The sequence below is a fragment of the Barbus barbus genome, assembly GCF_936440315.1.
Source record: "Barbus barbus genome assembly, chromosome: 39".
Classification (NCBI taxonomy): Eukaryota; Metazoa; Chordata; class Actinopteri; order Cypriniformes; family Cyprinidae; genus Barbus; species Barbus barbus.
Window position 1 is genome coordinate 11,805,290 of NC_136717.1, and position 27,614 is coordinate 11,832,903.

At 39.1% G+C, this 27,614-nt stretch overlaps 2 protein-coding genes across 4 annotated transcripts; one reads left to right on the forward strand and one right to left on the reverse strand.

The window, feature by feature from the left end:
• Window positions 1–143: 143 nt before the first annotated feature.
• On the reverse strand, window positions 144–7,119 carry LOC306858551 (guanylyl cyclase-activating protein 1-like). Of its 3 annotated transcripts, none has more exons than XR_013783212.1 (5): window positions 5,298–7,119; window positions 2,844–2,993; window positions 2,661–2,754; window positions 1,851–2,565; window positions 1,184–1,732 (listed from the first exon to the last, which is right to left on the reverse strand). XR_013783212.1 is itself a non-coding variant. In XM_079399131.1 (4 exons), exons 1-4 carry the CDS (start codon window positions 5,493–5,495, stop codon window positions 2,438–2,440), a joined length of 570 nt encoding a protein of 189 aa, XP_079255257.1. In that variant the 5' UTR covers window positions 5,496–7,119; the 3' UTR covers window positions 144–2,437. The 3 variants fall into 3 exon arrangements, 1 of the variants encoding a protein (XP_079255257.1); XR_013783213.1 differs by having other exon boundaries at window positions 1,829–2,565; XM_079399131.1 differs by having other exon boundaries at window positions 144–2,565.
• An 864-nt stretch (window positions 7,120–7,983) lies between these two features.
• On the forward strand, window positions 7,984–26,425 carry LOC306858549 (uncharacterized protein). Its single transcript, XM_079399129.1, has 20 exons — window positions 7,984–8,112; window positions 9,181–9,268; window positions 10,232–10,423; window positions 10,524–10,646; window positions 10,841–10,996; window positions 11,165–11,284; window positions 12,705–12,818; window positions 13,301–14,681; window positions 14,835–14,917; window positions 15,672–15,741; window positions 16,108–21,154; window positions 21,243–21,666; window positions 21,778–22,011; window positions 22,126–22,953; window positions 23,324–23,508; window positions 23,760–23,913; window positions 24,170–24,255; window positions 24,572–24,643; window positions 24,910–25,000; window positions 25,173–26,425. The coding sequence occupies exons 2-20, from the start codon at window positions 9,188–9,190 to the stop codon at window positions 25,308–25,310; spliced, it is 9,579 nt and encodes a 3,192-aa protein (XP_079255255.1). The 5' UTR covers window positions 7,984–8,112; window positions 9,181–9,187; the 3' UTR covers window positions 25,311–26,425.
• Window positions 26,426–27,614: the final 1,189 nt, after the last annotated feature.

Genomic DNA, 27,614 nt, shown 5'->3' on the forward strand with positions numbered 1-27,614 from the left:
GTTAACGTGTGGCATAACTTAATATTGGTCTAATAAATACTGTATAGTTTGTAATAAAATTAATAATGGGTTCAGTTTATTTTTTTATACACTACTTTCCAAAAGTTTGGGGTTGGTATGATTTTTTATTTTTTTTTGTTTTTGAAAGAAGTCTTTTGAGGTGCATACAATGGCTGCATTTATTTGATTAAAAGTACAGTAAAAACAGTAATATGAAATATTAGTACCACTTAAAATAACCTGTTTTGTTTTATTAGTTTTTAAAACGTAATTTGTCAAAGCTGAATTGTCAGCAGCCATTATTTATTGATGAACAGAATGTTAAAAAATAGCTTTTATTTAAAATAGGAGTCATTTGTACATTATTATATAATTACATTATAAAATTAGCATGGCTGATCAATTTAATGCATCATTTCTCAAGAAAACTATTAATAATAATAATAAATTCTCACTGACCCCAAACTTTGAAACAAAAAGGTAAGGTAGTTTGGTTTATAATATGTGTGCTCTGCTCAAAGTTTATTAAAAATCAAAGTGTACCAGTGACAGGTACAAGCTTTACTAATTGATTGTTTTAAACAATAATTAATTTATATGTATTAGGCGTTTTTTCCCATGTTCATGCAGTGTTTTTGCAGCATGATGACTGGCATGACATCCCTCCCAGGCTTCATGGTAATACCACAGTTGCACATGTCCATTCAACCACATTTAAATGAGTGAGAGATTACAAATGTTTTGTGTGTAATTTGGCTCATTTGTAGAAGAGTAGCTCAGCTCAGAGGACTGACCTCCTTATCCTTTTGCAACATGATGGCGAAGCTGGCATGAATACCAATCACCCTCTCAGAACAACCACTAAATGAGGATCTGGGAGAAAGGAGCAATGTGTGCAATGGAGTGTAAGTGATTAATTGAGTTTAGACTTCTAGTATCGCGGTCTGTTAATTCAGCTTTTCAGAGGTTACTGATGCTGTGTCTGACTCACAAGGTCTCCATGGTAATAGATTGGGGTTGTCATAGAAACTGAGGGACCACAGTTAAAAAGGCTCCAAATGTGACTCATGTGTTTTCTCACACACTGACGTAGTTTGAATGGAAGATGGAGGCTTGAGACACAAGGGCAAAGGGTAATTTTGGTGTTGGCTGTTAGTTAATACATGCTTGAACATATAACAGTGTCAGTTATTATGTTTTTAATGTCCAAATGGAAGCACAAGCAGTTCGTTAATAAGCTTAAAGTAGGCCCTGTAGTCCTACAACAGAAGGCACCCTTATAACATGTCTATGCGAATGCAGAACAAGCCAACTTCAGAGACTAAGATAATATGCAATATTATTATATATAGTATGCATATATCTATAAAGAAGAGTTTGACATGCAGTGGAATACTTGACTGAAGACAAATGTGTTAACAAATGAAATTCAATTAATATGGGGCCATTTTTATTAACCTTATATTAAAAATTGTGACCATTTATAGTACCAAAAAAATCAACTAAACTGGGACATTCATAAAACAAATAAACTAAACTACAAAAGTGGACAAAGACTTGTTCAAAAGTTCTTTTATTTTGAGAATGGACACATTAAATCCATCCAAAGTGACTTGTTACAAAATAAATGCTGTTCTTTTGTATGTTTTCAAGAATATTTAGCAGCATGACGGTTTTCAACATTGACGATATAACTCAGGGGTCATCAAACTTGTTCCTGAAGGGCTGGTGTCTTGCAGAGTTTAGCCCCAAGTATACCTAGTAAGACCTTGATTAGCTGCTTCATGTGTTTGATCAGGGTTGGAGCTAAACTCTGCAGGACACCGGCCCTCCAGGACCGAACTTGAGACCCCTGATATAACTGAAACCTGCAGTCTCGGCTGCTGAAAATTCAGTTTTGACATGACAGGAATAAATCACATTTTAAAATATATTCAAACAGAAAAACAGTATTTTGAATTGCACTAATATTTCACATCACTGTTTTTAATGTATTTTTTTCAATCCAGTTATGCAGCCTTGAGGGCCCCAAACTTTTGAACAAATGTATGTTATCCACTCATTTGTCAAATATTTATAAATGTCTTTCTCTGAGGCATCTAATACAAGTGATAGATAATCGTATATTAAAAAAAAATAAATAATAAATGTTTTATAAAGTAACAAAAATAAAACTCTATAAATGGACGTCCACATCATACTGATTCTTTTCCCATGAAGCCTCTTTCTGCTTAGCAAGAATGTTTTTGGGAAACATTTTATTAGATGTGGGACGTCCCACACCAATTTCATTTCTTGGCCCCTTTAGCTCTGTTTGAAGTGATTGTTTGTGCTTTAAAGTGCTTTGAGAATTAGATAGTTGAGTGTTGCTCTTGTTTTCAGATCAAGAGACTCTAAGGGAGAACTATACGTGGCATAAATGAATGTGGAATGTCTTTTAGACGCTGTGTCTCCGGTTATGGATCATGGCCACAATGTGTGAAAGGTCTAAACTCTTCATCATCACCTCCATGAATTCTTCATCACTACGTGCCCCTGCCACAAACTCCTCCAGTGACAGCTCCCCTGTTGAATGGAGAACAGTTAGCGATTATGGACCAGATTGAATATGTCTCTTAAGATTAGAATCTTATTCCAATTCCAACTGTTATTGCACTTACCATCTCCATTGATGTCGATCCTATCAAACACTCGGTTTGTGAACTCCTCAGCACTCAATTCCTGCGACTCACTTCCATTGATGGCACGGATGGCCTAATGTAAAAGAAACCATTTTTATTACCATTTAACCATTTCTTTTCATAGCCATCTAGTGCAGTTTGTTCTAGCGTTAGCTTTCCTACCTTTATGATATTGAGGAGCTCGTGTCTGTCTATGCAGCCATTGCCATCAACGTCATAAAGTCTGAAATACCAGCGCAGTTTGTGCTCCATCTTGCCTCTCATTACAAGACTGAGAGCAGCTACATACTCCATGAAGTCTATATAACCGTCCTGCAAAAGAGACAAACGCATTTCAGAAACAATTCATTTTAAACACTTGATTGATGTAGTACACTTCATATGTACTGTTTTTTGTCTGATCTATTAAGACTTAGAACTTTTATTTAAAAGTGTGTGATGTGATGAGGAAATGATTAAAATACATCTGGAACCAAGTTTGATGAAAGAGAAGTGACCTTTGACATCTCTCTACCGATCAGCATCCACATCTGGAACTGTGTGTTTTATATTCAATAAGTTGTAAAATGTTTTATATTAAGTATGGGTTCCCTCATTCGTCTATAATGAATCCTAAAGCAGCTGGATGTTATTGTTCACTTATTTAGGTGATGGAGGTGTTGAGGATCATGATGGTGCCCTCTGGAGGATTACTGGCAATTCCAAGGTCTGCGTCCGAGACACAGACACCAGCCGCTTGTCGCAGACATAATCCTCAGGTCAACACACTTTCCTCCAAATGTCACCTCTCTTTTGTGACACAGATTCCAGCTGTCTAGGGCAGTGTCAGGGAGAAGGTCATGGGCAATGCTGAGGTGTGTTAATGCAGAGATATATGGATATTCTATATTGCATTGATCAGGCATGCTTTTACTGGTATTAGTAGTGGATATTAGTCTGGAAAGCTTAACATTAGTAAAGATTTATCTTATTTCCAAGATTTAAAAATGCAAACAAAAAACTTTGATATTTCTATAATCCAGGCCTCAATAATATGGGGGCAAATTTGTGTCACTTAAATTATTAAATGTGCAATCATGGATAGAAATACATTCAAAATGTAAAAAAAAAACGAATGGAAAATTATTAAAATAATCATTATGAAAATATTACACTTTAACAATTTATGATACACAGTAAAGATGTCAATGTCAGATGTAACAAAACAACCACTTATACAATTATTTACATAATATTATATAATATTTACATTTAAAAAATTGTAAAGCTTATTTTTACACCATTATTACCAATTGGGTTATAATTTCCTGTTTAATTAGTTTTATTTTAAATCCATTTTCCTATTTTTGATTTCCCTCAAAAGTAAAGTCAAGTGAAGAGATGTAGAAATTTAAAGCGTGTTGACTTTAACACAGAGGTAATGACATGCTCATTAAATCAGATAATTAAGCTGAACATATGTGAAATACATGCTGGGAATCTTGTCTCAAGATATGGGACCCAATTATGAAAGCATGTTTTGGCTTGGAGAAATAAAACTGTTGTTACTGCACGTGAATGGGATTGGTTTCTATAATACAATCTCAAACCTGTTCAACAATCTGTAAATCTTAATCTCAAAGATAAGCTCATTATTCATTGTATTAACACGAGTCACTGTAAATAAAAGCTGACATGAAGTGCCAAATATAGCGCTATAAATATAGAGCCAGACAACACCGTAAGTATGATCTGAGCTTTTAAATAATGAACTCACGTGTGCTGGCCTGTGGACAGTGATCGGCAAATATGGGTGTATATACATACTACTATTCAAAAGTTTTTTTTAAAGTATCTTAATATTCACCAAGATTGTATCTATTTGATAAAGATATAATAATCAGTAATATTGTGAATTTTAAATGATTGTTTTCTATATTAAGTATATTTTACAGTTCATTCCTGTAATGGCAAAGCTAAATTTTCAACAGCTATAAGTCCAGTTTTTGGAGTCACATGATCCTTCATAAGTCATTCTAATATACTGATTTGGTGCTCAAAACTCAAAATAAATAATAAATGTTGAAAACAGGAAATTGTGATCCCCCCCGCCCCCAAGATTCTTTGATGAATAGAAACAGCAGCATTTATTTGAAATAGAAATCTTTTGTAACATTGTGAAAATCGTTCACATCTTTTTGAGCAGTTAATGCATCTTTGCTGGGTAAAAGTATTAATTTATTTTGAAAAAAACAAAAAACATACTGACCCCAAACTTTTAAACAGTATATAGCTATCAACCAAACCTGGTAAGCTCATAATGGTCACATATTGAATAATAGCTCAATAATATTGGTTAATTTTTGACCTTTGACCAATATATTAGTGTATGACTGCTATGGAAAGAATTTAGAATAAATTAAAAAAAAGAGAGATTCAGCATAAATCAGCCTGATATGAAATTAGCAAACAAAGTTTCAAGTCTGATGTAACCGAATGCAAGGAGTATGGATATAACCAGTGTTTTAATAAAAACTGAAACTTCAAATACTCCAGCTATGCTGAAAAGCCGAATGTTTTAGAGGCATCCTTAGCCACTGTTATTATCCACTCAGAATAAACTTGTCTTTCACTCACCTTGTTCATGTCAAAAGTGCGGAACATCTGCTCGATGTAGGCATTGGCCTCTGGATCCAGACCTCTGAGCCCGAAGAACTGCTTGAACTCATGCAGCGTGAGCTGACCAGATGGACATTCAGTCATGAACTTCTTATACCACAGATGCATTTCAACAGCCTGCAGGTCGTCCACAGTGCAGCCCGTTGAATTCCCCATCGCTGAACTGAGAACTGATTGTTTTGGCGAGCAAGACTGGCGCTAATCTGTCAGGAAGCCCAACTGGTCTGCTGTGCAGGCGAGCGTTTCGCTTCTCACAGACACACAACACTGGGACCTAAGAGAGAGGTGGGCACCCTCAGGAGGCTTTTGTACTGGCCTGGGATCAGACACGCCCCACCAACTTTATCTAACTGAAATTAACTGCAACTAATCCAGCACACTGTGTATGTGAGGCTTAAGGATGACCATGGCTGGGATGGCCATTGGTAATTGCATGTGAGATTGGGGACATGCTGACAAACATTCCCATGTGACGGCCTGCGAACAGATGCAACTGCATCAGCATTTCTCATATGCAAGTTGTTTCTAAATTTATTTTCAAACTGTTAGTTGATAAATATTCACATGTTAGTAGCCATGTCACATTTTTGAGTCATCATCTTATGCCAAGGTAACAAACTTCAGCAGATATTTTTTTTCATACATTTTCATACAAGCCTTTACATTAATTACGTATCAATATTCACAATCTCGCTAATGATTCCAAATAATGCAGTTAAGAACATTCTTCACATGAAAAAAAACTTTTTTCAGGTTGTTACAATTTGATTGTCAAATTACACACATCACATCCATATTACATGATTTATATAAGATAATAATAGTTGATACCATCCAAAAGCTAACATAGACAGTATAACATGAACGAAATGCGTCCTTCTTAGAGTTCACAAGTAATTTAGCCTATAACAAACATTCAGAGATCCAAAATGCTGTCTATTTCTCTTTTCTCATAGGCTTAAACTAAGTAAATCTTCCTAGATCTGTTCCATCTTCTCTGGAAAGTTTCTAAAAATGCATTTTGTTGTTCATGACAGTACTTTGTTTTAAGATATAGATTAGGAGAGGTATTAAGATTAGTATTGATATCAAACACGTAAAAACTTCCAGAGAGTTCCATTACAGAGACATTTCAACACTTGAACGGTCAATATGATGTTTTCGGATAAGTAATAATACAGACAATACTCACAGCTTGCTTCCGACTATGGGGTACTGGCACACATTCACAATCTGCCCATAGTTAAACCCTTTTCACAGTCGGTGATGATAAATCAGCATTATTTCTTTGGCATTGAATGATTAAATCAAAAATAAATCAAAAATAGCTCTCAGAGTGTTGTTAACTAAAATTAAGTAAAATCATGTAAACACTATTGTGAATTCTTTATTTTGCTACTGGAGCAAATGGGAATGCAGAAATCATATTTGCTGTATAAATATGATTATTACTTGAAATGAATAAACATTACCTGAAATGATAAAAGCTATAAACTATAAAAATAAAATAAAGTAAAATTAAACTAATGGTTTCTCAGTGATGCTAAAAAAGCACTGCTCACTTCAGAGAAACCCAGAAATGTTAAAGAGGTCCAATAGATCATATGTTGGAGCTGAATTGGTTCATGTTACCACACATAAATTATGATGATTAGTATTTCCCCTGCAACTCATGATACAAATTCCCTCTCGTTTCAGGATTTATTTTACTGTGATTATTTACGGCTATTCTTTTACCAAATATACTGTACATTTGCTCCAACCACAGACATTAAATAAAATAGGTAAAATATACATATGTGCTAATGGCTCTTCTCCTTGACTGCTAAACTACATTCAGTGGATATGACATGATTTTTTAAAAATTGATAAGGTAAATCCAACACTACTTAGGATTAACTGTGAGGCAAAACCAGTTACTATGAACTTAACCAACTTTTCTTCATTGTTCAAAAATACTGGTTTAGGCCTGAAAAGCAGGCATTGTGTTCAGTCTTCAGTCTATCAGGTGTTGTTATATCAGTGGTGGACTCTTCCTTAACCTCTAGAGTGCTTTCAATGATCGCTTTTAGAAATAAACAAAAACTCAAGACGGCAACATACAACTCGAGTAGTGCAGAAACACTACAACATTCTGCATGTACTGATGCATTGATATTGTTCCCCTTGGAGTCTATAAATCCATTTAAGATCTATGCAGTATTTTTTTTCAGTCTGACTCAGTTTCGCTGCTGGAGAGCATCTCTATGGATGTCCCACTGCGTCTTCTGGTCCACCAATGTAGACTCCTATGAAGAGAATCAAATACCGATACCGTGTGTCTGGCAAACACAGACGTCCACTTGATCACTTCAGCAAAACAGTTCACTGAGCGAGATACAAGGCTTACAAACACTGTAATGTAGTGTGCCAGAAGAACGAGACTGCGTCCTAACTGTTTTCCATAATTAATAATCATGTTAAGCTTTAAATTATTTCGTCCCATTCTGATGTAACTCCAAACCTAAAATAATTGTTGTAACTGGTTACTATTATCTCTTGCAAACGACCATGCCTGCTTTATTTTGCTTCTACGTTTTATGTTTGTGGACGGTCCCTTGGTGTACAGTCATGCGGCTCACAGAGTCAGGGGGAGTTTTCAGACGCTCCCTTGCGCGGTCCAATCACAGCGCTGCGTTTCTGTTTCCGGGATGTTTGGTGATGTGGCTCTAAAATCCTGGAGACGAAATTGATCAAATAAACCACACAGCTCTTCCCTGCGCCGATTACTCAGGTCAGTTTCATGCTTTAATAACATTAACAAGATGTATCCAGCCGCTGACATGCACAAAAACAAGTACATTTATAAATATCGTTAGAGTTGTTTACGAGTCATCAGCACGAGCCCAGTTACAGCTTGCGCTCATTACTGCCGCTCATTGGGCTTTAATAATGCAATTTTATAACAAATGTAAAAAAGTCATACCTTTGTGTGTCTCGATCACGTATTGTTATACCAGTCGATTTTAAAACGCAAGGAAGAATAGTCGCTCAATAATCTTTGCTGTAGACAAAATGAAAGCGACGCAGCCGCAGTCGTCGGTTTCTATGTTTCGGTGTTGTTCGGTTCTGTTCGTTTTTCTTCGCTTTATGGCTCTCAAAGGTGGTTATTTATTATCAGGAAATATAGAGAGATATTGTTAATGTTATACAGGCGTTCACGACCTGTAGTTATTGTAAGTACAGGGGACGCACATTGCGTAACAGATTTGAGATCATCAAGTGTTCTAGTTATGCTTTATGTATTTTGAGTTATGCATGTGATGTACTTGGTCTTTGTCCAGTCATAATCTGTGAGACTAACCAAACTGTAAGATCTTTTCCTTTATGCAATATATGCATGTGATTTATACATGATGCAGAACATAACCTGAATGCCAAACTGTAAATTAATAATGAGTGTCATTTAATTTAGAGAGGCCATATGGTATTTCAGCGGTGCTTTGACATGAAATGTGAATTTGATTTGAAAAATTCCCATGGTTGTATTCCACTGTATTGTAATACTAGTTGTTGGTTGCCTGGAATGGGCTTTTTAGCTTGTGTGGTCAAGTTCTGCCCTCATGGAACACTAAAATGAAAATGTTCATTAAATCTGTTGTAATGTATTGGTTACATTTTAAACTATTGATGTTGTTGTGCATAAGTGTGAGATGTGTGCCAGATGGGAAGTCTATATCTGTTGTTATTGCATTCTTTATCTGGCTTATCTTTACTTGTGTCCGTAATGCACACAATACAGAGCTTGATACAAAATACTCAAAGTGTGCACTTACATTTTATTGCACATCTTTACATGCAGGTCAGCCATGTTTAGCCGGCTGACCCAAGGGGTGTCCTCTGTCCTCCAGGAGCTCTCAGGTGAGGAACGCTCCGATGGAGACTTCCAGGTGAGGAGACAAAATCTGAACAATCCTTGTAGTGATATTTTGGGTCAATACCAAGACATTTTGGGGTACACACATGGACATTGCAATTACCCAAATAATTATAGTAACTTATTACAAGAGCTGAAAGATCTGATAATAGCCCACATTTAAGTACTTATTAACAGATTTATAGAGTTGGTTTACCATCTTAAAATGGGTCACTAAAGGCCCGTTCACAGTCAGTAACTATAACAATAAATATTTAGTCAACCTAAATTTAAAAGAATAGCAGAGTCTATAAAACAACTAGGCCTATAACAATAACAGCACAGACAACTATATCATTGGAATCACTTTCAGAATGATTTTTTCCAGCTGATGAAAGATAAAAACCAATCCAAATCCATCTGACTATAAAGAGCTTGAGCATTTAAAATGGCAGATGACAAAAATGCAGTGTATGGTTACAATAAACAGGTCGTTATTATGTATTAGTGTGGATGCTAATGTAGTTATCTTCACAGTTATTGTTCTTAGTGTGAATGGGTCTTGAGAATAAAACAAGCATAAGCAGACAAACAAGAACAGTGCTAATATAATACCAGTTGATATTAAAGTTGTAATGAAATGGAAGTAGCAAGAGATCTTACCTTCCATATTGTGACATTTAACAAAAAATAAAAAATGTTGGGTGCTAACTTGGTTCTATTCATCAGTTGTTGATTGGATTTTGAGATGTGGGTGTTGCACTCAAAATAATGAGAGTTTGCAATCGATTTGCAATTCCTCCAGTTCGCCAAAACATAATATAGTTCTGAATTGCCATGAGATTGTGTTGAATGAAACACATTCATGGATGAATTGTTCACAATAAGATCCAAGCACGCATTTAAAAAATATGGTGAATTTAATATTCAAGTCGAATTTAATATTAACATGCTCTATAATGCCCTCTATAATTTTTGAATGTTGTCTTTGGAGCAGGATGGTCCAGTACCTCAGCCCCAGCCTGATGCTGAAGCATTCCCGGAGGGCTCGGGGACCTCCGGGGATGCTTCAGCCTCCGGAGAAGAAGTCCTGGAGAGGCTGGCCCAGACCGAACAGCTGGTGGTTCAGCTGAAGGAGCTGATTCGAGAGAAGGATAGCCAGCTCGCCAGCACTGAAAAACAGCACAAGGTGTGGGCTTGCATAACGAGAAAAGAACAAACAAGTACACTATGAATGTTAGCAGGTCTGAAGCTTGATTTTGCATTTGTGACTGTTTGTTCTCATACAGGAAGAGAAAGAACAGGCAGAAGTCAAGTTTACAAAGCTTAAACTGCAGGCCAAAGCCAGGATGGCTGCACTAAACAAACAGCTCAATGAGCTGAAAGGACAAGAAGCATTGATCAGCAGCCAGGTAAAGAGAGAAGCTGACATATTTGAGTTATTTTAAGCATGAAGGGGTCTTGGATAGCGTAATATATTATTATTATTGGTGTATTCTATTGTTCATATTACGTTTCCCTAAGAAATCAAAGAATAAATATGGGCGATTGCCAAATTCATATAAATTTTCAGTACAGCAGTATGATAATGAACAAGTTTTTTTAGAATTCAGAGAGCTCCTTCCAAGTGGCTCCAGAAGTGGAGGAGGAACTCCAGCAGCTGAAAGAAAAGCTCAGCCAGGCAGAGTCAGCTAACAAGACCCTCCAACATCAGCTCTGGGAGGCCGAACAGCGTGTGAGAGAGGAAGGTCATGCAGAGCAGGTGTGTTCACAAGTCGAATTATTCATGAATAAGTGCTTATTTTGTTTGTCATATGATAGTCAGTTCTTTTGCAGGTACTGTTTTATTTCTGTAATAATTAAACTAATCTCTAAAGACTTTGACTCTTAAAGACAATATCCACTGTTTTATTTTTCAAATGTCATCCAGGTGCGAATTCTGCAGGCTGTGGTGAAGGAAAAAGATGTGCGATTTCAAGAACAAATCCTCAAACATGAGCAGGAACTCCTTAATCTCACACAGGTCTCAAATGACCCTGATTTACAGCAGGTGTGTTTGCATTTCTCATGTTTGAATTTTTTATGTTCTACAAAGAGAGCCCACTTTGATATTTCGGTAAAACGTTAAATTAGGTTATATATATATATATTCACTAATAACTAAGAGATTTCCCTCAATGAACTCCTACTTATTGACAGTGAGTAAGGTGTATTGTTATTGTTGGAATATTAGGAAAAGGAATATTGTTGTGCAGAGTAAGGCATTACTATGTGCTTTATGAGTACTAAAAATTCTAGTAATATGTATTGTAATACACAACTATTTAATAGCGAATAGTGTTCCCTAAACTAAAATGACTAAATATAATTGGGCTCTGTCCCACATTTTGCATTAAAGTCTTGTACTGCACGATTTCCTCAATTGAAAAAAATTAAACATTTCTTAGATTTGTTACCCCCCACAAAGTAACATCATTTGACTTATTAATGGTAAGACAAGTGAAAATTCTCATCCATTCTGTTTTTTCGCCGATTATAGGGTTGACTGCATTTGTCAAGCTTGTGTATTCAATCCTGTTACTAAGTTACTGTAAAAAAATAACTGGATTATTATAAACAGTAGAAGTTTATCAGTAACTAAAAAAAAGCAACATTAGGGCCCTACTGAGTTTTAGCTTAATTTAGGTTAAATTTAAAACCCTGTTACCCAATATATTTATAATTTATTAATGTATTTTAATTTTATGATGAATTTACTTAATATTACCAAATTATTTAATTTTATTCTTTTTTTTGTTACTATGTATGCTTTATTTTCTTCTAAAATAAGCATTTTTATCAGGCTACTATGTGTAGGTTTAGTAATTTCACTTTCACAATAGGTTCTTTTCATTGCCATTAAAGTTAATTAACTGAACATAAACATAGGAGCCTGAGAAAAATGCTCATTTTAGAAGAAAATTTCAGATTGCACATAAAGGCTTTTGCATTTGAACTCTTCATACACACACACACACACACACACACACACACACACACATATACATATAAGTTATGCATCAGTAAACAAAGATGTAAGATGGGGAAGAGCAGCAATGCCAGAAAAAACATTGTCTTGATGTTTCCATATTTGTTGGCTTTTTGTTTTGGGATACCCTGAGGTGTTGTAGCCATATTTGTGTGTTATTATAAAGCATGAAATCATAGCTCATCATGTTACCATGGCAATTTTGATCTAAGCTGTCTTGCATGGTGCATGCATTTCCACATTCTATGAGCAGCATCCAACTCATCTTATGTTTTTGTTCATGTTGTTGGAAAGGAGTTAAGAAAGAAAGGGAGGATTAACACGGTGTCTACAGCGGGCATGACAACAAAAAAAAAACATAAATCAAACCCTGCAGCTTTTTTAGGAAGTCTTTCTATACACATGGTTCTATTTTGCTTTAATCCTACTTATTATTTTGCAGGCTCTTCGTGCATCCCAGCAGCGCATAGAGGAGTTGGAGGAGTCCTTGCGCTCTCGTTCAGAAGTCCTAGAAATGTTGCAGCAGGAACTCAACAGTGCAGACCAACAGAAACAGGTCAGCACAACACAGATAGGGGAAGTCGTGGCCTAATGGTTAGAGAGTTGGACTTGTAATCCAAAGGTTGCGGGTTCGAGTCTCCGGCCGGCAGGAATTGCAGGTGGGGGGAGTGAATGTCCAGCGCTCTCTCCACCCTCAATACCACGACTGAGGTGCCCTTGAGCAAGGTCACCTTGTCACTCCTGGTCACTTTTTGAAAGCAAAATATGTTAGAAATCATCACAGTCAATCAAGAGATTTTTTTTCCTTAACAACATACAGCTTTGTGGTGATTTTCAGCTGGTGAGATTTCACTGAGGATAGGGACGCTGAGCAGTGTGATTAAAAATAGAATCCAAGTAACCAACAGATTTTCTTGTTGCATGTTGTGGTTACAGCTGGTTGGACTGAAATCTTTTTTTTTTTTTTTTTTTTTTTTAGGATTATAGACCCTTTAGCAAGATGAATGTATAAACATGATGAATGTTTCATTTGTGCAGATTCTGACTGCACATTTCAGGCAGATGGAATTGGAGTTGGCAGAAGCCCGGCGACTGAGAGAAGAGGAGAGGCAGCAGTGGGAAATGCGTGCTGACGAAGAACTCCAGGCTCTTAGAGCCAGACTAGAGGCATCAATGAGTGAGAGAGAACAGGCCGTCAATTCTTTCAACACTGAATTACTGAAAAAGACCACAGAGATGGATGAAATTAGAGCAAAACTTGAATCTGCTGAAAGAGAGAAAGAAGAAACGCTGGAGAAATTGAAAGATAAAGAAAGTGCCTTTGAGGCTGAGCTGGCCAAAATGAAAGTATGTCTAGAAGCCAGATTGGAGACATCAGAGGGTGAGAGAGAGCAGACCATCGGTACACTCAACATCAACGTCACACAACTTAATGCTGAATTACTGAAAAAGACCACAGAGTTGGATGAGATGAGAGCAAAGCTTGAATCTGGGGAAAGAGAGAAGGAAGAAATGCTGGAGAGAATGAAAGAGAGAGAGACTAGCTTTGAGGCAGAGCTGACCAACATGAAAGTATCTCTAGAAGCTAGATTGGAAACGTCAGAAAATAAAAGAGACCAGAACATCAGTTCTCTCAATTCTGAGTTACTGAAAAAGACCACAGAGTTGGATGAAATGAGAGCAAAACTTGAATCTGAAGAAAGAGAGAAGAACGAAATGCTTGAGAAATTTAAAGAGAGAGAGACTAGCTTCGAGGCAGAGCTAACCAACTTGAAAGTATCTCTAGAAGCCAGATTGGAAACCACAGAAGATGAAAAAGAGCAGACCATCAGTGCTCTCGATGCTGAGTTACTGAAAAAGACCACAGAGTTGGATGAATTGAGAGAAAAACTTTCAGCTGAGGAGAGAGAAAGTCTGGAGACGTTACAAGAGAGACAAGTAAGGTTTGAGACAGAGCTGACCAACTTGCAAGCCTGTCTGGAAGTCGCTGAGAACCAGAAAGAGGAAATAGCAAAGAAGCTAGAGGTGGAGGTGGCAAGCCGCATGGAAGAGCTTCATCATCTTCAGGAGAAGCTCAATGAAGTGGAGAGAGCAAGGGAAGAAGAATCTGAGAGTGAAAGAGATCACTTGGCACAGATGCAAAATGAGCTCGAGTCCTTAAGAGAGACACTAGATGCCAATAAAGAGGAACAGAAAGCAGGACTGCAAGCCAAAGATGCATTGGAGAAACTTTGGAGAGGGATTCAGAATTTGACTACTGCTGCAGAGGCAGAGGTGGAAATGTCCATTCCTACTGACCCTGCACAGTTCTTAGAGGTGTTACCTGCTCTAGAAGCTCGGCTGAACAACCTTACAGACGAACAGCAAGAGAGTCAAACATGCATGTCCAAGATCACACTCCCTCTACAATCTCTGCAAGGTAAACAGCCCAGGAGAACAAAGTTCAAAGCAGGTTTTGTGGTTTCAGTAAACTGTCCTTGCAAGCATTTTATCAAACAATGCCACGATGTAGGGCAAATTTTTTGTACTGTGATCAAAAAGTAATTTTGTCTTAATGCACCTGATGCTCTAGGTCAACTGGATAAGAGCACAGCTGAGAGGGAGGAAGCAGTTGCTAGGATACAGGAACTGGAGCAACAACTTCTCACTATTCAGGTAGGTGGATTGCAAAAATATGTTGGGATTTTAAACATTGCTTTGTAAAATACAACAGATGACACTGATCCATATTGTTTTTTGTTTTTCAGTACAGTAGAACTTTTGAGTGTTTTGAATGCAATTAATAAGAGCAACGGAAATATTACTTTTGCTCATACTTAGGTGTTAGGTATTCAAAAAAGGTACTTGGGGTTCTTGGTATTAAATCTGTCCTGCATTATATATTTACATTTATATTTATATTATATTTATATTTACATATATGCTATGGACATGAATGATACTTAAAGTTGTATGGATTGTTGTACAGAGCTCTGCTGTGACTTTTCGTGATCAGATAATATTTGCACCTAATGACAAAGACAAAAAAGTTATTAATGCAATGGAGTTGATGTACAGAATAAAATGTACTTGTTGAGGGCAGTGCATCTGCTATGGCAGACTCATTTGGTATATAGCATAAGCTGTGTCTGGTGCAACAGACGCAAGGTGACATAAATGCCTAGACGGTTTGTCTCACAACTTATCAGGTCAGAGATATCATAATCCTCTTCACTTTCATAATTAGTTTTTTCTATTACTGGCCCCACGCATATAAGGGCATAATTATTAAATATTAATAAAGGTATGGTTTTTAATAGCATTGAAATACCTGCAGTTATGGTGGGAATTCAGTAGACCAGTGCACTCTCAATAAGCATGCATTAGTGTAAACATACGGTTTGTTGTAACTGGGGCCTGTCTTTCCTAGGGTACTGGTGAGTCATTACATGATCATGTGACTGACCTGTCTGTGAGGGATTTGGACAGGACACACCAGGGTGAGTCTGTTTGCCCTTGTGTAGCTGAATGTACTTTGAACTGCAGTGTTTCTTTCAGTGACAGCAATCCCATGTTCGTCCATAATAGCTGTGGATATTAGCCTTGCTCTCTTGTGGAGAATATGCCCTTTACCATTGCGGATTGTAAGTTGTTTGTAATGTTAAGATATTAGTTAGAACAACCAAAAAGACCGGTTCCCCCTGTCAAAACACAAAACAAAAACAGGAAGTTACGAATTTATTGTTGAAACAATGTTTTTTTTTTTTACATTATACCTGATCTTGCATGTTTAATTTTTAGTTATTTGATGATTTTCACATGGTTTTCTCGTGATTTATCTTTCTTCTCACAAATGCTACCCTCAGATAACAGTGAAGATGGACATAGTTCAGAAAACAGATTTCAGACCGATCGGATACTGTTTCTGGAGCAGCAGCTTGCAGACAGAGAAAGGGAACTCTTTGCTCTCAAAGAACAACTGTCATTCACTACAAGCAAAACTGTTCCAGAGGAGGAAAGTGCCGACAGCCCAAGCAGAGGGGATATCACTGGGTTGCACGACAACCCTATAGCTCTATCTGAGGTTCTTGAGGGCACACAAGAGGAAGAGACAACACTTGTGGCTGTTGACACATCTGTTCTGTCTGTTTCTGCTGGCAATGAGAGTAGCCCTGAGCTTATAGCACCCCAACCTGAGTCCCCTGGAGAATCAAAGGGTACCTCCTCGGATGAGATGGTGACAAGCAGTGACTCAGAGGTGGCTCATAGTAGCTGGACTCTTTTGGAGGCAGTCAACCAAGATGGGACTCAAGAGTGGGCGCCCCAAATTCAGGACTTTGCCTCATTACGCTTATCCACGCAATCTTGGGAAGAGACCTGTGAAGAGCATGTTGCATCAAGCTGCATAGTTGATATTGAATCACCATCTTTAGTTATCCATGAAACTGTACAGGTACGTCTTGGCCAACAGGAGGGAAGTCTGCTAAATAAAGATTCTAGCACTGGTCAGGCTTTTGCACAGGTCTTGGCAGAAGAGATTCAGAAAAGATATAGTGAACTTCTGGGAGAGCTTCAGCAGTTGAAAGACACAGCTTTACAATCACAGGAGAGAGTGTTCCAGCTGGAGGAAGTACTGAAGTCACTCACAGATTCCAAAAATGAGGTTCAGTCCAAGGCAGATATATATGAGAAAGAGCTGATTGAAGTTAAGGCACTGTTTGAGCTAGAAAAAATAGATAGGCAAAATGTTGCTGAGCAGTTTGAAAACTTGCAGGAAGAGTTTTTCTCTAAAGATGATAAGATGAAAGCCTTACAGGCAAGCCTTGATGAAGTCCATAAAAGACTTGTTGAACAAGAAGGACAAGCTAGAATGCTTACTGCTCAATTGGAGGACAGAGAGCTCACTTCCTCTGAACTGGAACAGAAGCTTGTGGACATGGAGGGCAGATTAGTGCAGGTCTCTCAGGAGGCTGATATGGCAAAAGCTGCTCTCATTGACAGGACTACTGAGCTGGAAGATCTACAAAAGTGTCTTTCACATAAAGACCAGGAGATGATGGAACTCAGTGAAAGCATGACTGCCAAACTACTCCAGGCTGGAGAGGAAAGGTTTTCAGTATCCAGTGAAGTCAAAAAGCTACAGGAGCAGCGGAAAATCATAGAGGAAAAAACAGCAGAATGTGAGGAGCTTGTTGCTTTACGAAAGGAGAATGATGACTTGAATACTCAAATGGCTGCCATGAAGAAAGATGGAGAACAGTTCAAGAGAAAGCTGCAGGCAGCTCTGATACAGCGGAAAGAATTGATGAAGAAAGTAGCAGACTTTGAGAAGGAGGCTGAGAGCAGAGAAGAAAAGGAAAGAGATGGTAGTGAGGAAATAACTCTTCAGCTCAAAAATGAGATTAAGGAAAAAGAGAAAGAAATACAGAGACTTAATGCTTTATGGCAAGAGACCAGAGATGATTTAAATATAAAAGTAGAGACCTTATCAAGTCTGAAACAAAAAATCAGTAACCAAGATCAAGCACTGATTGAGTCACGTGCAGAAATAGAACATTTGACTGAGCAGTATGTACAACTAAATGAACAACAAATGTCACAAATAGCTGAGGACAAAAATAGGCTTCTTTTACAGATAGCGTCCATGGAATCTGACATTGAAATACTGCATAAAAAGCTTCAAGAAGCTACTGATGCTCATGAGGATGCTGTTGTGAATGCTCAAGAGAAAGATCGCCATCATCTTGAGCAGATGAAACAACAGAAAGAGGATTACAGTGACCTTTTTGAACGCCTCCAAACTGAAGAGAGAGAAAAAACTGGGTTGTTAAATCGTGTTTTGGAGCTTGAGGGTCTGCTAGAATCAAAGAATGATACGGATGAAGTGGCGAGTGTGAATGTGGAGAGGAATGTTGGGTCTGCTACAAAAAATCTAGAGAAACCAGAGACAAATGATTGGGTTCAGGACGACTGGGTGGATTTTACTTCAGCTGAGACTGAGACACAACAACATAAACCTGGTGAGCAATCTCAACAGCCCATGGTAAAAGATCATGAGGACATTATAAATGCTCTCCAGGAGGAATTAAGAGTTGAGCAGGCTGCTCGTGCGGAATTAGAGGTGCGCTTACAAGAGAGCCAATCCTCTCAATCACTCACTGATAGCAAATTCAAAGAGCTTTGCAAAGAACTTGAAGCCTTGAGAGAAAAGGAGAGACAGATTGATGCTCTCACTGAGGAAATGGAGGCTCTTAGGAAGAAATGTCAGAGAGCCGAAGCTAATGCAGAGAAGCTGAAAGCGGAGGTGGATGAAGCTTGGGAAGCAGCTAAAAGAAGCATGTCAGATGCTGAGTCCCCAATCAAAGCACTTCAGTCAGACGTAGAAGAATTTAAACAATTTCTTAAACACAAGAATGATGAGATTGTTGATTTAAGCCAACAGCTTAGTGAACAAAGTTCCCTTTTAGTTAAGATGCAGGAAACGGTACTGGAGAAAGATCAGCAGATTGCTTCCTTACAAGAAGGGCTTAAAGCTGAGCTAGATAAGGTTCAAAAACTGGAAGCAGAAATGCCACAACGTGAGGAAGAAGAGAAGGATAATAGTGCCAAACTCCAACAGCTTCAACGCAAACTGCAGGCTGCTCTTGTATCACGTAAGGAGGCACTCAAAGAGAAACAGGTGCTAAAGGAGGAACAGGCTGCTGCTGAGAAGATCAAATTAGAGCTACAGCAGAGACTGGAATTAATAGAGGTGGAGATGAACAAGTCAAGAGAAGAGAGGGAGAAGTTAATTGAAGAGGTGGATCGAACTTTGTTGGAAAACCAGAGTCTGCATGCCTCATGTGAGAGCCTTAAACTTGCCATGGAGGGTGTTTTGAATGAGAAGGATGCATGTAAACGTCAGGCTGAGAGTGCCAAAGAGGAATCCGAACAAGTGTGCAGACAGCTGGAAGAAAAGGTGCAAAGCATGAAAGAAGAGTATGAATCCCTCCTCAAGTCATATGAAAATGTAAGTGATGAGGCTGAACGAGTTAGACGAGTGCTTGAAGCTGCTCGACAAGAGAGGCAGGAGTTAGCAGCCAAGGCACGAGCTCATGAGGCAGCCAGACAAGAGGCTGAGAGGTTAGCTGAGGAAGGTATGAAGGAGGTGGGTGTTGTGAAAGAAAAGATGAGAAAGTTTGCCAAGGTTAAGCATCAGAAGATTATGGATCTAGAGGAGGAGAATGAAAGGCTAAGGGAGCAGGAAGAGAAGAAACTGACCAAACATACAGATACTGAGCTGAAACAAGAGCTTGAGAGAGTCAAACAAGAGCACAAGACCTTGAAAACAAATTATAAAATTGTTATGGCTGAAAAGAACTCTTTGGAGCATGAAGCTGAGGAGTTGAGACAGCGTTTGGCTGAGGACATTGACAAAAAGGGCAGTGAGAACCTGGACACATGCTCTGTGGAAACCATTAAGGAGGTTAAAATTGTCACACAGCAGAAAAGTCCTGATTTAATTGAAATTCAAGAGTACCAGAGTGATGGTATTCCCCCAGAGGCCAATCCCACTAAGCCATTGGAATCCATTGGTACTCCTCTTGAACAAGAAGTGCAAGCAAATGTTGAGATGACTGCTCAAACAGAGGAGAGGCTCAAGGAACTGGAAACCTCTCTCAAAACAGCCGAGAATAAGACAAGGGAACTTGAAGCTGCTCTTGAAGATCACATGGAATCCAGAAACAAGCAAGAGTCAACGCTGAATGCAGCGCTTGCTTCCCTCAAGCAGCAACTTCAGGAGTCTTCAGAAAGAGAGGGGCTCCAGAAGGAAGAGCTCTCTAAGAAAGAGACCCAACTGCAAGAACTTCGCACCAGTCTAGAGGCTGAAAGGGATGACCTGGAGGAGCGGTTAATGAACCAGCTGGCTCAGCTCAATGGCAGCATTGCAGGCTACCAGCAAGAGGCATCTGACAGTCGTGATCGCCTCACAGACATGCAGAGGGAATTGGAGAAACTGGAGAGAGAGCGGGCTGAGCTGGAGGCTGAAGTGGCAAGTGAAAGGGACCGGGCAGCCAGGATGGAAGAGGACATGAGGCAGGCGCATCGAGAAAGGGCAGAGGCAGAGGCTGAGGCAGGCAAACAAAGAGAGCTGGAGCAGAAGTTGAAGTCAGCACAGAGGTTTAAAGAAGGTAGTCAAAACAGGACACGTCAACTTGAGGAACTGCTGAGGGAGAAGCAAATGGAAGTTCGTCAGCTACAGAAAGACTGCATTGAGTACCAGGAAAGAATAAGTGAACTGGGTAAAGATGTTAAGTCATTGACTTTGGGGAGAGATGAGGTGAGTGCAGAACTTGAGGCAGCACGCTTGGAGATTGCAAAGATTATGCAAGACAGAACAGGAATTGCATCTGAACTTTCAACATGTAAAGGGAAACTGGACATGGCGCTGGAAGAAGCAAAGCAGGCCCAAGCAGACAAACTATCTGCTGAACAAATGGTACAGCGCAAAGAGGCCGAGTTGAAGGCAGATGCTGAGCGTACCCTGGACGAAGTCAGGTATCGCCTTGGAGCCGAGCTTAAACAGATGGAATTAAGACTAGAGAAGTCTTATCGGGAGCGGGAGAGGGAGGAAGAGGCAACTCTTGAGGCAAGGAGTATTGCTGATGCCACAGACAGGCATGCCCAGAAAATGCAGGCACGTCTGGATGAAGCTCTGGCTCGGTTAGCAGCCTTTTCGCGGTCCATGTCGTCCCTGCAGGATGACCGTGATCGAGTGCTGGATGAGGCTAAGCAATGGGAGAGTCGTTTTCATAGCGAGCTACAGGAAAAGGAGGCTGATGTTCAGGAGGCTGAGACCCGTGCTAAAGAACTTGCTGAGCAACTCCAAAAGGAGACCACCCAAAAAGAGGAGCTGCAGAGTTTATTGGAAGGGTTTGTTTTCTCTTTGTATTTTTTTAAAACAGTTTTAATTTCTGGAAATTTTACTTTAACTTAATAATGAATTTCTGTATGTCTGCAGAATGCATAAGGCAGAAGAGAACCTACAGCTAGAGCTGTCTGAGGCAGAAAAGAAACATAATGAAAGCCTTGCAGCTCTTGAGAAAGAAAGAGGGGATCTGCAGCAGAACCTCGCTCTGGTAGAGACCAACCTTACCCAAACTCGTTCCCAGCTGACTACCCTGGAGACAGAGGCAGAGGGATTGCGGCACCGGACCAAAGCTTTAGAAGAAGCAGTAGACAAGCTTCAGAGTGATGTTAATGAGGCACGTGCAGTGATCAAGGAAAGGGAGACAGAAGAAAGGAGACTATGCTTGAGGCTGGAGCAACTGGAAACAGACCTGGCATCTTCAAAGAACCTTACTGACAATCTTCAGGCAGCATTGGATGAGAAGGAGAAGAGGGAGATGGAGCTCCTTGGTGAGAAGGAGCAAGCTGTGACACAGGTACTTTATATACTGAAAATAAAGTTTCTGAAACAAATGCGTGCATATTCATTAATCTCATTGTAGGCAATTTAGTAACATAAAACAATATATACTCTTTCTCTTCTTTAGGCTGTAGAGGAGGCTAGGAAGGATGCAGATGGAAGGGCCGAGATGGCAGAGAACGAGCTGGAGAAGAAGAGAGAGGAGTTGCGTAGTTTACAAGAAAGGCTTCGCAAGGCTGAAGAGGACACCTTCCAGAGCAGAGCTCAACTTGAGTCCTTTACCAAGGCTATGGGCTCCCTGCAGGATGACAGAGACCGAGTGCTCAGCCAATACAAGCAGCTAGAGGAAAGACATCTCCAGGTAATGTTGCTCTAAATAGATTATATTTTGAAAATATAAACTAATTTGCATTAAGTAATTTGCATTTAGTAACTTTTTAAATTCCGTCATGTCCTTGGTCTCATGTTCTCTCAGGTTATGATGGAGAAGGACGGTCTGATCCAAGAGGCAGCAGGTGAAAACAATGGTTTAAAGGAGGAGATTCGAGCCTTGTTGTCACAGCGGGATGACCTCAATGCTGAGAATGCCAAACTGGCTGCCCAACTTCATAGCTACAGAAATGACCTTAACCAGGTTCTTGCTATGAAGGACTCTCAGCACAAGCAGATTCTTGCTACCCAAGTAGAGCGCATCAGTTTCCTGGAGAGAGAGAAAGAAGATCTCGAGAGCCAAATTCAGGCTCTTGTAAAAGATGTTGCACAAGGAAAGGCACCCCCATTGGAGCAGGAGATCTTGAGCCAAGCCAGTGAAGGGATTGTTAAAGTCAATAAGCAAGATGCACCAGGGGCCGAGGTAGAGAAGCTGAGGGAACAGCTCCAAGCTGCTAGAAAGCGTATCGCCACCTTGGAGGAGACTTTGGAATTGGAGAAGGAGACCCAGACAGTCCACAGCAAAGAGTTGAAGGAGCTGCGCTGGGAAGGTGGTGTTCTGCGCACTGAAACTGAAACAGCCGAGGAAAGGGTTGCAGAGTTGGCACGGGACCTGTTGATGATGGAGCAGCAGCTTCTGGAGGAGAGGGAAGTAGCCTCTCAACTTCGAGCTCAGAATCAGTCTTTTGGTCAAGCCATGGCCTCTCTGCAGGATGCAAGAGATAAGGCTGTGAATGAGGCCAAGGAACTGCGTCTCCGTTTAGATGAGATAAACCGGACGGGTCACCCAGCTTCTCCTCCAAGTGGCTCCAAAGGAGAAGTGTGGAGTCTAAAAAATGCCCTGTCAGCACTGCAGAATGACAGAGAAAGAATGGTATGTTATTAATTGCTTGATCATTTATTAGAAACCTAAGTGGTCACATTTTATTTTAAGGTCCAATTCTCGCTATTAACAAACCATTAACTATGACTTCTGCCTCAATAAACACCTCATTTGCTGCGTATTAATGGTTAGTAAGGTAATTATGTTTAGGTATTGGGTAGGATTAGGGATGTAGAACGTGATCATACAGAATATGTGCTTTATAAATACTAATAAGCAGCCAATATGTTAATAATAGGCATGTTAATAAGTAGTTAATAGTGAGAATTAGTCCCTTAAACTAAAGTGTTACCACCTATGTCTTAGTTTTGGTATCCTGCCTTTTTCTAATAACATTTGCAAACTGTTAATTGCACCTCAGTTGGAACAGCTGCACTTGCAGCGGTCTGAATTGGATCGACTTGGGTCAGGTGAACTATCCAGGCTCACTCAGGCTCTGGAGGATGAGAGAAGAAGGGCAGGAGAGCAAGAGGAAAAGATCATGGCAGAGATGAGGGATAGAGATGCACAGATGGACAGATATAAGCAAGAACTGGAAATGCTCAGGTGAGACTTAACTCATGACTTTATTGCCCTTTGCCATTTTGGTGATAGTCTTGCAGAGCCATGCTTCTGACTGTCGGAGGTCTGATCCCCTTTGTATCTTATTCTGTTCAGTTATATTGGTGTGGTAAAATGACCAGCCTCAAAGAAGTTAGCCGAAAATGTTAGTAGACTTAGGGACCATAGTTTCTAACTTCACCAAAAGTGAAAAACACTGTTTCTTACAATTTCTTACAAATGTTTTCCACGTATAGACTTGAGAGGATGGACTGGCAGGCTCAGGCCGAGCTCTTGAAGCAGCAGACCCTGACCACCCTCTCAGAAAGGGACCAACAGGTTCGCCAACTTACTACCATGCTGGAGGAAGCACGGTCATCAAAATTACGGCTTGAGCACCCACAAAGACAGGTAAAAAGCTCTAATCTCATTTTCAAATACGAGACATTTAAAGCAACCTAGGAATGTTGTTTCCGTTAATCGATCTGCCTGGTTTTGTGCTATTCTAGTTTTATTCTTTTCAGTGTACTCCTGTTCATTAATACGCCTTGTATGTCTTTTTGAACACCACTGTATGTTTAAGTATAAATCTGAGCGTATAAATCCTTTATCGGTTTCATTGTCTTTAGTGTATGAAGCATTCAATACTAATTTCTTTGTCCCTTAGGGAAGCCTTGCAGTAGACGCTGCCCCTGGTGGCCCTCTAGAGCACAACGAGGGCTATAAAGCTGAGTGTATTGAACTCCAGAGAAGGTACTGCTGCCAAGTTTAGTCTTATCATTAATTATACTGATCCACTCTTTAGCACCTGTGCCACAAACTGCATCGGTAGCAGTTGTAGATAATACTCCAGCTAATAGCTAAAATGCCACTAATACTGTATTTGAAAGGAATTAAGCATGCAATATGTACAACACGTACTCGAATACAGGAATAAAACTGATTTTCTTCTCTGTTTGTTTTTTTCCCCTATCAATCTTATCAATTTCCTTTTTGGATTAATGGCTGTTGTATTGTATAATACCTATGCTGTACAGAAACTCTTCAACTCTGTGTGTGTTTCTGTCAGGCTGGATGAGGAGTCAGAACAGAGACTCAGAATAGAGGAGCAGCTCATCGCTGCACAGGATCACCTCAAATGGTTTGACCCTAATCTCAGATTAAGATAAATTCACTGCCCCTGGCTCTGGGCGTTATTGCTTCAGACTGCTTTAGTGTGAAATATAGCATACAAGACACAAAATATCAAATCATATGAAGCTTCCCTCTGAGCTACTTAAATTTTGGGGCCACAGCATATGGACCAATTGAAGTTTTTATTCACATTTCATGCCTCACTCTTCACATTTAAATCCATAAAATATTGATTAAAGACTAAATATTACAATTTCACTTCTTCATTTACAGCTATACACAGGGGGAGTGGCAGACAGCATCTGAAGCCATGGTATCAGAGACAGCTGTACTTATTGAGCCTCCAGAGGGCGCCGTTACACGGGTAAGCACAACCCCTCAATGCTGTTCCACTGTGTTTTATTTTAACATGCATAAAACACGCTATTACATATCAAATATCTGATTTACTGTATAATTGTATTATTAAAGCCGGAGTTTTTTAATGTAATCATATTGGATATATTTTTTAAGATGTATCTTCTTTTTTACCTTAGACACGTAGTGGTGGACCTGGGCTACTGCGGATGCTGCGAGTTGCCTTCTGCTCTCGTCAGCGGACCCCTCTGCTGGTGTCACTCTACCTGCTGACTGTTCACGTGCTGTTGCTGCTATGCATGGGAGGATATCTGTGAGAGAGGTTCATCACGCTTTACTGAGAGAGAGACAGTTACATGCTCATTCACTTATTATATAAAACAAATGGACACATTATTTAACACAGGGTTAATTAATTTACATTCTTGTATGAATAAGTTTCCTTACTTAATTACCAAAGTTACATCTGACTGTTTGTGATCCTTTTTGTTATCAGAGCGTTCTGACAAAAAATAATTTCCACCCAGTTTTAATGGGGCTTGTCCAGACTAGTAACACTAGAACACTACCCGCACTTCCGCAAGAACATTATTTTTCTTTTTATGAAAGCCCAAATTAATGAAGGAGTTTTTAAGCGTTTGGAAATGTAGATTAAGTGAACAAATGTCAGCATCTGTCTAACAGGGTCTTTCACATTGTCTGTCAAATGCATAAAGGTAGACAACTTATTTTGACCACATTCCAGCTTCCTGTAATTAGTTTTCTTTCCTGGTATCTCTTTATATCTGCAAAGTCATGATACTCCGATGTAATGTAACGGTGACGCTAATACAGATACTGGATGCGTCTGCATGGCAAGACGTCAAAAGTCTTCTAGAAGTGTCCTAGTGTGCTGACTGTTTCATTTCATGGCAGACTAGTTTGCCAGCTTGGTGCAATACTGTCATTTATATTTGTCAATTTTAATTGGTGGTTTTTTCGGTTTATTTGTTTTTGTTGGTGTTTATTTTCTATAACACACTACACATCATGTTCTTTACATCTGGACTACTATTGCTTTTATTCACCCTTAAAGACGTAAATGAAATACCTTGAATTTCTTTAGATGTTTTGATTCTGTTTCAGGTATAAAAAGCTTCATCAACTCATTCATGTTCTGCTTATTTCCAGTTTTCTGAGCCAGGACTGGACATCCTATTCTCACTTAACTACTGTCACTCAGATCTGTTTGGGCTGTATAGCAATGGTTTAGATTGGGGTTGAAATGTTGTCTCTATTCACGGTGAGATTTTAAGAACAGCCCAGTGAGTGTTTTATCTGTAAAGTCTGTATAAATGATCCTTTCTCTCCCTTCTGCTACCCTGTTGTAGGGGCTATTTTTTGGAAATAAAGTCTATTTATGGGAAGACATACACATCTGGTGTGTGACTGCATGATACGATGAGTTTTTGGACATGGTGGTGCCATTGGAGCAGATTTATAGTAAAGTCTTGAGATTTGAAAAGTTGATAATTAGAACACTTAAATCATTTATGTGTATGGAATAAATAATCATGGCAATCAGTTCTGATTACCAAATTCGGCCAAAATTACTAGAGCACTAGTATTTTCACCATTTAAAAATGGTTGTAAGTCAGCTATTTCTATATTTTGCTGTAGTGTGACGGTAGGAAATATCATTTTTTAGTGTTCTAATAATTTTGGCCAACACTGTAAATGAAAATAAATCCCAAATTAGACTTGATGATTCTACATTTCTAAACTAATCTGGCAGATGGCAGATCAAAAATCCCATAAACGTGTATTGAAATGAATCCCCATACACATCCAGAGATGAGAACAAGGTCATGGAGAGACTTTATGATGGGCTGACTTCATAAAGCAACTTAAAAACACACTAGCAAGCTTATACCCAGAGAGAGATTAAAATACAAAATACTGTGTGGGAAAATGTATTTAAATACAAATACAGAATTTTGTATTTTGAAAATACACAAAATACATGTGAAATTGGCCATCCGGGTACCTAACACTATTAAGGCCTGTTTACACCAAAAAGTATAATTATATTAGTGTATTCCAAGTATACAATGCAGTTGTGTCATCTGTCACTTTAAATGCTCAAGCAGAAATGATTAAGATTAGCTGTCAATGTTTTTAATATTCATCATTTTTTGTGCTGTTATGGTTATAGTTGTGGTGTGCTATCTGCTATTCACTTAGATTTAGGATGTACTCTCACTAGGGGATCTGATCCATGCTTGAGCGTGATTGACTTGGGTTTTAGTACAAGGCAACTGTGCCTGTTGGGATACACACACAGAAAGCTGCTTGTTACTCATCCATGTTTCTTTATCGCTCTGACATGTCAATAGCTCCGGCCCACTAAAAGCTCCACAGATATTTTGCATTCCACAACGATATATAAATGATATAGAAAAAGTTCAATCGATTTACACTTTATATCATCGCCAACATATATATTGTCGTATTGGCATAGCAACCAGTAATGATTAAAGTTTAATGAACACATTTGACTAGCTAGGTGATGAAAACAAAAGAACTATCAAGACTGAGTAGTGCTAATGTTATGTTTCTCTTGCTAGTGTTAGTGCTAATCT

Coding starts and splice junctions, on each gene's coding strand:
- LOC306858549 (XM_079399129.1), top strand. CDS start 9,188: ATGTTTAGCCGGCTGACCCAAGGGGTGTCCTCTGTCCTCCAGGAGCTC. Junction 9,269..10,231: donor GCTCCGATGGAGACTTCCAG/GTGAGGAGACAA, acceptor TCTTTGGAGCAG/GATGGTCCAGTACCTCAGCC. Junction 21,155..21,242: donor CTGCAGAGTTTATTGGAAGG/GTTTGTTTTCTC, acceptor GTATGTCTGCAG/AATGCATAAGGCAGAAGAGA.
- LOC306858551 (XM_079399131.1), bottom strand. CDS start 5,495: ATGGGGAATTCAACGGGCTGCACTGTGGACGACCTGCAGGCTGTTGAA. Junction 2,994..5,297: donor GCACTTTTGACATGAACAAG/GTGAGTGAAAGA, acceptor TCTCTTTTGCAG/GACGGTTATATAGACTTCAT. Junction 2,566..2,660: donor GATCGACATCAATGGAGATG/GTAAGTGCAATA, acceptor TCCATTCAACAG/GGGAGCTGTCACTGGAGGAG.